This window comes from Corvus kubaryi, unplaced genomic scaffold, assembly GCF_017639235.1.
Source record: "Corvus kubaryi isolate FWS band 111438036 unplaced genomic scaffold, C.kubaryi_AGA036_p1.0 65287, whole genome shotgun sequence".
NCBI classification, from domain to species: domain Eukaryota; kingdom Metazoa; phylum Chordata; class Aves; order Passeriformes; family Corvidae; genus Corvus; species Corvus kubaryi.
In genome coordinates this window covers 185,674-197,444 of record NW_024581892.1, presented here as the reverse complement: position 1 = coordinate 197,444, position 11,771 = coordinate 185,674, and the positions used below count along the sequence as shown (strand labels likewise).

The window sequence follows — 11,771 nt, the reverse complement described above, 5'->3', positions numbered from 1 at the left end:
CCGTGGTGCTGAACGGCGCCCGCCCGGTTCGGGGGCTCCAGCGGGCGTGAGCCGCTTCCCCGAGGTACTCGCACCAGAGCTGGGGACTCGTGCTCTGTGAAAGGCGGCAGCTTCAGTGACGGTCCAAACTGGGGGAACAGCTGCACCATCTGTGGAAAGGTGTGGGCGCCTCCAGTTCTTGGTCTGCCAGCACAAACGGACCCTTCACAAGCAGCCGGTCATCACAGGTGTTGGGTTCTAGGGAGACAGGTATACTCTGGAAACAGAATGAGATTTTGAGAGGATCAGTAAAACCACTTACTCCAGACCAAGGCATTCCAGTGTTCCCTCTCCCAGTTCTCCAGAAGCAGAAGTGCTGCGGCAAGGAAATGGCTCATAAAAGGAGAATTCGCAGCAACTGCATATGAAGCCTTCAAGATGTTGTGTGGTTTATTTCTTTAGTATCAGATTTGTGAATGGAAACTTTTGTCATCAACAAGTTGCAGTGTGCTGTTCCAGCACGTGTGAGGCTATTTGAGTGGTCAGCTCCTCAGGAACTGGAAGTTCATGAACTCCAGACCTGCTCTTATATCTTAGAGAAAACACATTTGTTATGTCTATACCATCTCACGCCATTGTTGGGGGTGGGGAAAAAGGACTCTTTTCTGGGAAGAAGGGGTTCCTTCCAGTCAACAAAACGTGGTGGAGGGAGCCTGTCCGGTCTATCACCGGGGTATTTTCGTATGAAATGTTTCTTTTCTTCTACCTTCTGTCAGCATTGTTACTGTTCATTTCCTTATCTCTTTGCTGTTTTCAGTAAATTGTTCTTACCTCAATCTGCAATCTTTGCCTATTGTGCCCCCAGTTCTCAACTCCATCCTGCTGCAAGGGGAAGGGTGAGGGGAAATTGGGGGAGCAAGAGAGGGTGGCAAGTGGTTGGTGGAGAGTCTTGGTGGGGGGACTAAACTGAGGAATACCATTCCTAAACCACAACAGCAATACATGTTACAGCAGCAGTGAAACTTAGTCCCACTTAGTTTAAAATGGTGCTAATGGCTCACAGCAATCCTGTGACAGCTAATGCAGCCAGCTCTTTCTTTCAGACACCTCAAACTCAGGCAGCCCTGGGTTGTTGTGGTTACTATTCATCTTCACTGTGCTTTGCTAGATGTCACATAGTGCTGTCAGCAATACCACAGCCACATAAAACCAATTACTTCCCTCCCACCTGGGCACCCTGGACTGCTAAGTAGCCACTTGGTGCTGCCTCTCAAAGGACAGAGTTCTTCAGTCACCATTCTTCCACTGACCTGCGCTGTGATCCGACCTGCAGTGTGTGCCTTCTCTTGCCTTTCTTCTTCGGTCACATATTTTGGCTGCAGGTTCTTCAAGGCCAGGAATTTTTTGCACACTGAGCAGACAGTGACAAGCCCAGCCATCTCACTCAGGTACTTTAGGTAGTCCCTCTGAAATCCTACAGGAATATAAGACAAGGAGGCATCAGAAGTGCCCTGTGCCTCCAGTCTACATTAGTTCTTCCCCAATATCCAGGAGGGTTCATGTGACATTCTCCCAGAAAGGGTATCCCTGCCTGAAAGAATCTCCTCTTTCTAAATTTCTTTCTTCTTCAAAAAATGCTGAACTCCTGATAGAAATAGCTAAGCTGATGGGTGTTGTTTCTTCGTGTGTGAGAGGGACTAACCTGGCAAAACCGATTTTCCTCCCAGATTTTGGAATCTAGTTGATCTTTCCCTCTGCCAAAGGTAAGTTTTATCTTGATGCTTGTTGTGGAAGTCAGAACAAGTGAAAGACCATGTCTAGGGCAATATCTATAGAGTTCAGTTATGTTAATTTAATTTGCAGCTTTATGGAACATTTCCCAGTTTTAAGGAAAGTTTATACTGAAATCTTGAGAGATATTGTATACTTTATAAAGACATTGTTTTCTTGATTTTAAGGTGAATTATTAAATAAAATATAACTGAGTAAGTTTTTCCTGTGAAAATGAGCACCTTTTGGAAAGGAATGAGATCTTTTTTTCTCCAGGCTTTAGGCATTTTAACCTTCCAGGGGAGTCATGGCACTATCCAGATGCATCCAAGGGGATTTTCTGGGATGTAAGCAGAATGTACATTTACTACCCAGGTGAATTCAAGGCCACTTTCTCATCTGCAAGCAGAACATATGTTCTTTAACTTGTATACTTGGCAGTGATGCAAGCCAGTAGCATTTGGATAACAAAATGGAAAAAGGTTCTTTTATTGTCTGTAGATGCAGAGGTAGGATGCTGATTTGTCACAGACATGAACAGAGGAGTTATAGCTGTTCAGTACACCTTTTCACCTGTCTGAAGATGTACATGTACGAGTACATGTACTGCTGTAAACTGCATCACTGGGTTGATGGCAAAGGTTGGGTGGCTTCAGAACAATTTATTCCAACAGTGAAGATTTTTCACTTGCCAGGTGACATGAAGACCATCTCTTTGTTTAGAGCATCTCAGATACATAAGCTTATGCATTTCCTCTGAACTCCCTTCTCTTTCCGATGATGCAACGGAGTAACATCTTGTATCTTTGAAGTGTATGCGTATATGTGTTCTACTAGTTTGCCTCAGTGATGTTTGAAGGAACTGTTTTGATGTGAGTGCAACTGTTACAGATAAGCACAGGAGGATACATGCAAAGCACTTCTGTAATGTGATAAAGTAATACCTTTTTTGTGCCTCAGACTAAAAAATGCAAATTTCATGCCAGATTACTTTTTTCCCCCATTTTTTTCCATCATGAGATTTTTGTTGCAGTGTGTTGCCCCCTTCAGTACCCCAAATCACTTACTATAAAGCTCTCACCAAAAAGGTATTTCCAGGGTCAAAAACAACACTTTGGACTCTTTGAAGAAAATGCGTTTTAAATTATGGCTTGGATAAAGCAATGGGGACAGAGGATTTTGGATAAAGGAAAGAATTTCATAAAGGGGACAGGCTGTGGTAATGGACAACTTAAGTAACAGCAAGCAGAGGCAGAATAAAACTAAAGCCACAGCACTCACAGAAGCACAGAGGAGATCTAGAAGATTTACACAGTGGTGGATTTCCATCTGATTTATAATTTTGGCAATTAACATAGCAGGTTTTCCAACTCTTGTAGCTGTTGATCTGCACAATGACTTTGAACTCCCTGGACTTATTGGCAGGTGAAATGGACATTAATTTGTATGGTCAGGGAGTCTCAGGCATGCTTGGGACTATGTGAACTTATGCAATCACTTTGCATGTATGAGCATGCTATGAGCCTGCAAGTCACTAGCTTTTATGGGGATGACTGATGTTCACAACATGGTTTTCTGTAGAATCAGTCTTTCATCATCTGAGGCAATAGTGCTGTCAGTTATGGCATCATATATTCCATCCAATTGTTCATGTGACACAAACTGAGGCAGCCCCATTGACTTCACTGATATTAAAATGACTCATTCTAGCAAGTGAGCTGGCTGTATTTTTTGCCTGTGCCATGTTTCTCATTAGAAATGGTTTACCTTGCATAGTTAATTTATTGCAGGTGAAACATTTCCATCATCCCTGTTTCTCTGATCAAATGCAAGTTTGCATTCCTGTCTAGGAGCACTGCCCTAGGTTTGGTGAAATGAGAATGCCTGACAGTGGATAAAACATAAGGGAAATGTACAACAGGGTGTACAGAGGAATGGACTAGTGCATTTTCCTGAGGGAGCTAGTGTTTTTCCTTCCTTACGCAGCTCAAGAGCTCATGGGCAGCTGGGGGCTGTAAGCCAGCCTGGGGTGTGTCGCTACGGTTCCAGGTTGGACTGCTGTCCTGGCTGGAGAAAGAACAAGGGCCACTGTGAAGGTAACATTAACTTTCTGCTTGTTTCCTCTCTGTGGCTGCATACCTGGTACTAATAAAGGAAGGTTTCTTACATGTCTGCCAGAAGGTACAGAAAGAAAACTTCTGAGGAGTGAAATCTTCTAACTCTATGAGAGAGTGAATAAAACATGCTTGAGAGACCATCTCCTCTAAAAAAAGAGCAGATCTTTGGGTAAATAACACCAATCCATAACTTGCATGTTCAGAAATTCTTAGATCCAGAAGGCACCATCTGTTCTAACCTCCTGCACAGCCCTGGTCAGGGGTTATACTGTTACAGCTGTTGAGTACATACCACAAATGCAGTGTTTTCTGATGCCATATAAGGACCCCTAAAATGATTTCATATCAGTTGGTATCCTTTATCTTCAGAGTATGCAGCCTCTGAGAACCAGAAGGTTTTAACTTTCTAAAAATATAAATAAAACTCAAGCAATAAGTGCCCCTGACTTGAGCTTGAGTAGCCACCTAGAGTTCTGGTCTGTGGATCGTTTGCTTAATGAAGAGACAATGACTCTTAAGACACTTCTAATTTGTAAAAGGTCTACATATCCCAAGGAGAATGCAGTGTGGAATCTCTCTGTCCAATTTTACTTGGGCAAAACACAATAAAATCATAAAATACATGTTTTAGAAATCTTTTTCAGATGTTGCACCTGTTGTCCCAGAGAGTTTGGCCTTTTATATCTAGTGAATTTGTCTAGAGGCTTAAGATTATTAATTGCTGAATACCCGTATACTAAAAGGGAAAGATGCTAAAATGTCTCTGCTCTGTATACATTATATGCCATTTTAGAAAAGGAAAAAGGGTTTATTGTAGTATTTCTTGCATTGCTTAATCACACTTTAGTTTTGATGCAAATTAATACCTGGAGGGACAACTGGCAAATGTAACTTTGATCAGCCAGTGAAGTAGGTTGTCTTTTTTTAAAGCGATAGGTTTTCATAAAATTTGAAGACTCTTCTTTGGAAAATCACTTTAAACCACCTATAATGTAATTCTGCATTGTAAATCCAGATGTGGTGTTTTTCTCTGCTTCAGTGCTATAACACTGCAAGCTGGTCTTTGGCTGTCTTGCATCTCCTCAGTTATAGCAGAGGAATGTGTCCATCCTATGGGAGAACATCCCAAGCAGGAGTCCTTGGGATCCCAGGGGAACAAGCTGGTCTTGCAGTGTGCCACGCTGTATTCAGGGATGGAAGAAGTGTTGAAAAATGCCTCAATCTACAGAGTTAGTACCTTTGGTACATCTGAATGCATCTGTTAATAGAGGGAAGATACTTGAAGTCAGAAAAATGAATGTTAACATTAATTTTACTATATGCTAACTAAATTTTCCTATAGTTTGCAGATCAGCTTAACTAATAAGGAATTGAGATTCACATCCTGGTGCACACTCTTTCACTGTTTCTCCAGAGCTAGTCCTGATTTAAATGCATGTTTGGTTTGCTCTTCCAGAATAACCACCATGCTGAAAATCATAATGATTTCAGGAGCCTTGAGGCTTATAAAACTCAGCATTTAATTTCTGATTGATGATCCAGAGGGTTTAGAGTTGCTTTTTAATGCATCCAGGTTAGATGTAGCCCTCTCAAATTATTGTAAACCTGATGCAATTATACTTACTGGGATGTGTGGTAAGGACAGTTGTCTGATGACAGATGTGCTCTGGATGTTCCACCATGGGATAGACACGTTCCTCAGCTGTAACTGGGGAGATCCAAGACCGTAAAACTGCTGTAGGATTATGTGTCTCCTTTGGCTCTAGGAGAGTGCTGTTACCTCTTTTCTGCTCCAGATGCCAAGCATAGCAATTCAAGCTGTTGGCCAGCTGCTTCCCACATAGGCTTCTTAAAAAAAGGAAAAAGGCAAGAGTATGAAACTAAATGTGAGTTGTAAGCATTGCAGAAAAAAAAATATGAGGGAGAGACCTTTTGTCTTTATAAAACTGGAAAAAACCAAGTTCTTGTAATTTTTGTTAGCGCCACTATTCTTAAGCCCGAATAAAGTGCTAATCAGTAGTTACCATGCTCAGACCAGAGGGAGAGGTATGGAGGATGCTGAACGTGTTCAAAAGTTTTTAGGCAACTAAGCAGGGCAAAAGTTCTCCAATAGAATATTTTTAACTTCTTATTTTTCTCTCTTCTTTCTCTGCCTGACTCCACCAGCTACCTGTGGACATGGCTGCAAGTATGGCGAGTGCATGGGACCAAACAAATGCAAATGTTTCCCTGGGTTCACAGGGAAAACCTGTAATCAAGGTTTGTGCATATGCTTCAGAAAGGAGACTGCTGGTTTTCCATTTCCTTATCTTGTACTATGGATTGTGTCATCTTCCAAAATAGTAAACCAGGATATTTTCTTGTTTACCTAGAAGAACTTAAGAATTTTAGGCTTTTGCATCTCAGGCATCCCAGGCAAGCACTAAGCCTCCTTCAGCAAACAAAAGTTTGAACCTATATTGTGTATCTCTTATGGGCTGATGACAAGTGCAAACTGACATGTTTATAGTCAGACACAGAAAAACTATATAGGAAAGTACCAGAAGAGATGGGAGTCAGTTCCACAACTCATGTTATTTTCTTAACTAGCAACCCATGTTTATTTTTAAACTAATCTTCTAATCAGAAAAACCTGCAGTTGTATGCTAGACATGCAGTTTATCAAGCTGCCCGGGTGGTTTGTCTATGCTGATGGTATTTCTGAGAACCACCATTGGTAGTCCTTAAAATTGCATTTTAAGAAACTTTAAATGCACCATTTTCCCTCCATAAACTTGGAATTCAACATGGAAATATTTCAGTTAATACATTGGTAAGAACTCGGCTTTTTTTCTCCTGTTCCAAAATATGAGACCCCTGTTTTGGATCAGATGAAGGGAGGAGGTCACTGCATGGAGAGGCCATCCTACTGCAGTGCAGATGAGTGAACTGTAGGTGCTATGATGGAAGCATGACATAAAGGCCACACAAATGACTAGGTCTGTCCTTGCTAGCTTCCTAAGATCCTGCAGACTTTGCTTGAAACTATTGCATTGACATGCTAAACACATTTTTTTATAGTCAAAACAGCCCATCTATTACACAGTATCCTTCAAACAATATACCCTAAAGATGTACTATTAAGTATTTTGGAAAAATCCATCTTTTGCACTTTTGATGTTTCTCACAGGGAAAGAAGTTTATTCCTCAGAACCACTAGAGAGGAAAGGGAAACAGCAGCTGTGTTTAAATATAACAGATACATAGATACCACTTACAACTTCAGCCCCTAAACCCAGAAGTTTAACCTCAAAAATTATTTGGCAGCCTAAATGTTACTAAAACGCAACAAAGAAGCCCCCAGCTTTTAGGTGTTTTCTGTGCAGTAACTCCACATGCATTTGACATGCTCTCCATAGGCAGTCACATCAGTTCTGTGCACTTCAGTAGGTTCAGAGACGGAGGCTTGGAGGAAGCACTGCACAAACCTACACATGCAAATTCCCTATTATCTCCTGGGCTTTTCTTCTGAAGCATGGCCAGGATTTTTTCAGTGAAGTGGTGGCTGGCACAGGCCAGAAGTGTCCAAGAGCTGTTTGTTCCATCAGCCAGGAGTGCTAATAACCACTTTTAATTTACTGGCAGATGTAGCCTTGGTCTGTCCTTACAGCAGAAAGTCCCGCTGAGCAAGCTCAACACGAGCTAACTAAAATAACAGAGATAAGGGGACTGTATTAGTCTGCCACCAAGTCTGAGCTAAATTAGTCTTATCTCCATAGGTTCTTTTTTGGAGCTGTGTATGCTATCTGTGCATTGTGAGAGATAGGTGCAGATAAGCACTTTTGAAAATGTATTGTCTAAGTGGAATAACTTTTGTTCTCCAGTTTGCTCTCTAGTTTTTTTGTTAAGAGAGTCTTAGTTATTTAATGGAGTCACACTAGCACAAAAATCCAGTGTGATTTGCAAGCAGATAGGTTGTCCTTTTTCAAACATACCCTATGTTTAAATAATAGAATGCAGCCCTCTCTCTTCCCTGGACTGAGCTGTAACAAGCACTTGTGCACCTCCACAAAGTTTATGCTTTGAATGGCCTGGAGGTTTTTTTCCTGTGGTCTGCAGGGTGTGACACAAGAACAGATGCTTTTCCCGTTAGAAGTGGAGCTGCTCAGTGCTTGCCTGGAGAGCTGCATCTTTACTGAAATTATGTTATCGGTCATATGTGCTGTTAAACACATATTGAATAGGCTGCGTGTACTGGTGCATTCTGTAAATGAGTTCTGTCTGCTTACAAATCACTACAAGAAGTAGAGATGTCAGTTCATGGAAGCCAAAAACACAGCTGTTGTCCCCTTGTCATAGGCCAAATATCATGGTCAGCACTGCTCACCCTATACCTCACAAATTAAACGGTTTAGAATTCTTTTTCTCCCTGCGAAGGATAGATGTTGGGAATTTGAAATTGATTTAGTTTCTGAAAAGTCTTTAAATCTTGTATTTTGAGAAGGATTTAGGATGTTTTATTCTCAGGATTTAGAGATTTTTGAGATTGATCCTTTTAAAGTCACGTAATTATTATCATATATTGTATTTCATTTCTGCTATTGATAACCTTGGTGCCAGTGTGTAGCTCAGAAAAATTAAAGTAAAAATCTTTGTTTCACTTTATCTCAAACTGTTTTGCTGTTCTCAGTCTCATGTTTTTGCCTTTCTAGTACAGAGGTCAACTGGAGGACTATAATCAGAGAAACCCAGAAAAATAACTCCTAAAAAGAGATTAGCTACAATTCTCTCCACCCCTCCACTTCGTCCTAACAAGCGGCCAGATGTGGCCAGAGTTTGCATTAATTTTTCAAGTGTAGAAGTCTGTGTATGTTGGTTTTACTAGCAGTCTTTCAGCCAGATGGTCTGCTAAACTCTCATCTTGCAAGGGGCTGGCTCATTTTCCATCCAGACGATTTTACTCTGGGGAACTCAACACATTAGGCACCATTATCCACCTATATGCATGAATATATGTATAAAAGCCCAGCACTCAGTCAGTTCCAATGACTTCTGCAGATCTGAACGAATGTGGACTGAAGCCACGTCCCTGTGAGCACAGATGTATGAACACACACGGCAGCTACAAGTGCTATTGTCTCAACGGGTACATGCTCATGCCAGATGGCACATGTGCAAGTAAGTAACAGAGCTGATGGAACAGGCACACCCAAAGAATCTAATCACATTTAATCCCAGCAGATTTTCTTCTTGTGCTGAACAGATTTAGTTTATTCGGGATAGGGTCTTTACCCCAGTTCTCTGGTACTGTCACAGCTGAAAGAGACTTCCTATTTGGTAGTTCCTGGGTAGAGTAAACAGGTCATACTTATATTTTGGTGTTCAGAGGTGTTTTTGTCCTGATAAAAGTCTTTGATAGTGTTTATTCAGATGAGGAACAGCTAGTAGGATCTCGGTGTGTAGTCCTGCCAGTTCATCTGTTGAATAAGGATGACTGAATGTATTCAAGCAAAGCACCAATACAGATTACTTTTTACTGCGCTGAATTTCATGCCATTATTCCTTGCTTTACCTTTCTGTGCTCCACAATTGATTTATTTTATCTGTGTTGATATGCTTTCCACAGTTGATGAAAACTGTTCTTGCAAACATTTCTTGTGTGATCTAAGGCTTATCTAAACTTGTTGTAAAAATAGGTATTTCTACCTATCTTCTGTGTTTTAAGCCAGCATGAAATGGAAAGCATTCTGCTTTTTAAGCCAACCTGATTTTTCAGACCTGAGGAAGCTTCTAGTTTTTCAATGACAGAGTTTTGTTTGTTCATAGTTTCCTGAATTTTTAATATGTTAATGTATGAATAGCTTTATTTATAATGAATTAAATTTTGTTGTTCTAATTAATTTCTGTGTTCATCCATATCTAACTTAAAATTAGTGTGTGATTCCAGCCTAGAATTTTGCTCTCTTGTTATTTTAAATCCTGTTTTTAGGTTCTAGGACATGTGCCATGGTGAATTGCCAATATGGATGTGAAGAAGTCAAAGGGCAGGTGCAGTGTCTCTGTCCATCAGGTGGCCTTCAGCTGGGACCAAATGGAAGGACATGCATTGGTATGGTTAGAGAGCTCACTCTCAGCTTCTTTTGTGCAGGATCCCCGAAGCCATAAGATTCTGGGGAAAGGTTAGGAAGTACTTAACCCTCCTTGCTGGCTTAAATAGTGCTTCATGTTATTCTCAGTGTGATGTAAAGTTTTCATGCTTTTTTTTAAATAATTTTTCTTGTAATATTGGCCATGTAATTCTTCAGATAAGTCTCATCCCCAGTACATAATTCAAAATTTTGACATGATTTAGAGTCATCAGCAGATTCAGTTTCTGCCTATTGCTATGAGGCCATTAAATACAGTGCTTTGCCTGCAGGAAGCTGCCCTGCTGGCATAATGTGTTATAGGATTTGGGCATTTTGTTTGGATGGGGCTTTCTTTTATTGTGATGACCCACAATACAAACTTCTCGATCTTTCTCTAGAAGCCTTAACATTACCTGTGAGTTTCTTGTGATGAAGAAAGCATTGCTTATAATACTTGGTACTGTGCTCTTCCATAAAGTTAGTTCACATTTTACTGCTTCACTTATAAGAACACGTGCGAAAGCCACCACCAAGTGTGAAATTATAGGACTTACTTATTAAGCTTATTTGTGATAAAAACCAAACCACTCCCATGCAAATCCCAGCAAGTTCTTTCTTTCCCATTTTACCTTCTCGTGGATCTGACCAGCATCCCTTCTCCTGCTGCAGACATTGATGAATGCTCCACTGGCAAAGCTGTCTGCTCTTACAACCGCAGATGCATCAACACATTTGGAAGCTTCTACTGCAAGTGCCAGCTTGGTTATGAACTGAAATACACCAGTGGCCGCTACAGCTGTGTAGGTAAGAGTTAGCCCATGGATGCTCCCTCTTCCTTCTTTTTATTCCCACAGTGTGCATCTTCCCTGTTGTTGCCTCAAGCATGTTGGCCTGTCCTGGGGATGCTGCCCCAGAAATGGGTAAAAGATGTCACACAAAAAATGTTCTTGATGGTACTTTGAATTTTTCTCTGTTTTTTCTTCTGTAGTCTTACGAAAATCTGAATCACTGGCACTTACAATTTAAATTGCCTCATTGTACCAAGTCAAGTTGTGCAAGAATTTGTTGCCAGTTGGCAACTGCTGACTTAAAAAAAAAGCGCTATTTCTGGTAAAGATTTAGTTAAGGAACCATTTTTTGTTGTCTTGGCTTTCAAACTGGGATGAATAAGCAGTCCCACAATATTTTTTTTTCTTCTTTTCATGTCATTATTGAGGAATGTGAATTAAGTGCCTTCAGTAAAAACAGTTATTTGGATGGATAGTACAGAACTTGGGGGGTAAAAAAGTATGAAAATAGTAGGTTTCAATTACTTTTCGGATTTCTGTTGCATGGCAAAATTTCTCCCTAACAAAAATAAATACAGGCAGAAAGTTATCTTGACATGCTCAGGTGTTAAAACAAATGTCAAAACACCCTTACTCATGTTTCAATCCATTAGTTGAATGCTGGAACGACAGCCAAGTGTAAGTTACTGCAGCAGGTGCTGTGGGAGTATTGTTCAAGCTGTTGACTACACAAGGGCCTGGAAGGGTTAGAACTACTATAAGTGTGTTAAAAAAGACAATTAATGTGATTTGTTTATATTTAATGAATATTAGAAGTGAGGGGTGGGAGGGAGATCATAAGGCAGGTTTGGAGACTTAAGTTTGCATTTCATGTTGTCTGCAAATCCTGTGAGATTTAAAGTGGAAAAAATGTTTACTTTTCTCATACAATATGTGTGCATGGGGCAAAAACTGGAAAGGCCTCAGCAGTCAGGATTTTATTTGCAAACCTAAATCTCACTCTCAGACAC

At 40.7% G+C, this 11,771-nt stretch overlaps 1 protein-coding gene across 1 annotated transcript in view; it reads left to right on the top strand.

Moving 5' to 3' along the window:
• Positions 1-3,637: 3,637 nt before the first annotated feature.
• LOC121673237 (epidermal growth factor-like protein 6) overlaps positions 3,638-11,771 on the top strand; it is a gene marked incomplete at its 5' end in the record, with an annotated part of 28,760 nt that continues 20,626 nt past the window's right edge. Inside the window, 5 exons of the mRNA XM_042046387.1 lie at positions 3,638-3,845; positions 6,033-6,125; positions 8,904-9,023; positions 9,835-9,954; positions 10,643-10,777. Coding sequence (XP_041902321.1) covers positions 3,638-3,845; positions 6,033-6,125; positions 8,904-9,023; positions 9,835-9,954; positions 10,643-10,777 — 676 coding nt within the window. The remainder of the gene's footprint in view (positions 3,846-6,032; positions 6,126-8,903; positions 9,024-9,834; positions 9,955-10,642; positions 10,778-11,771) is intronic.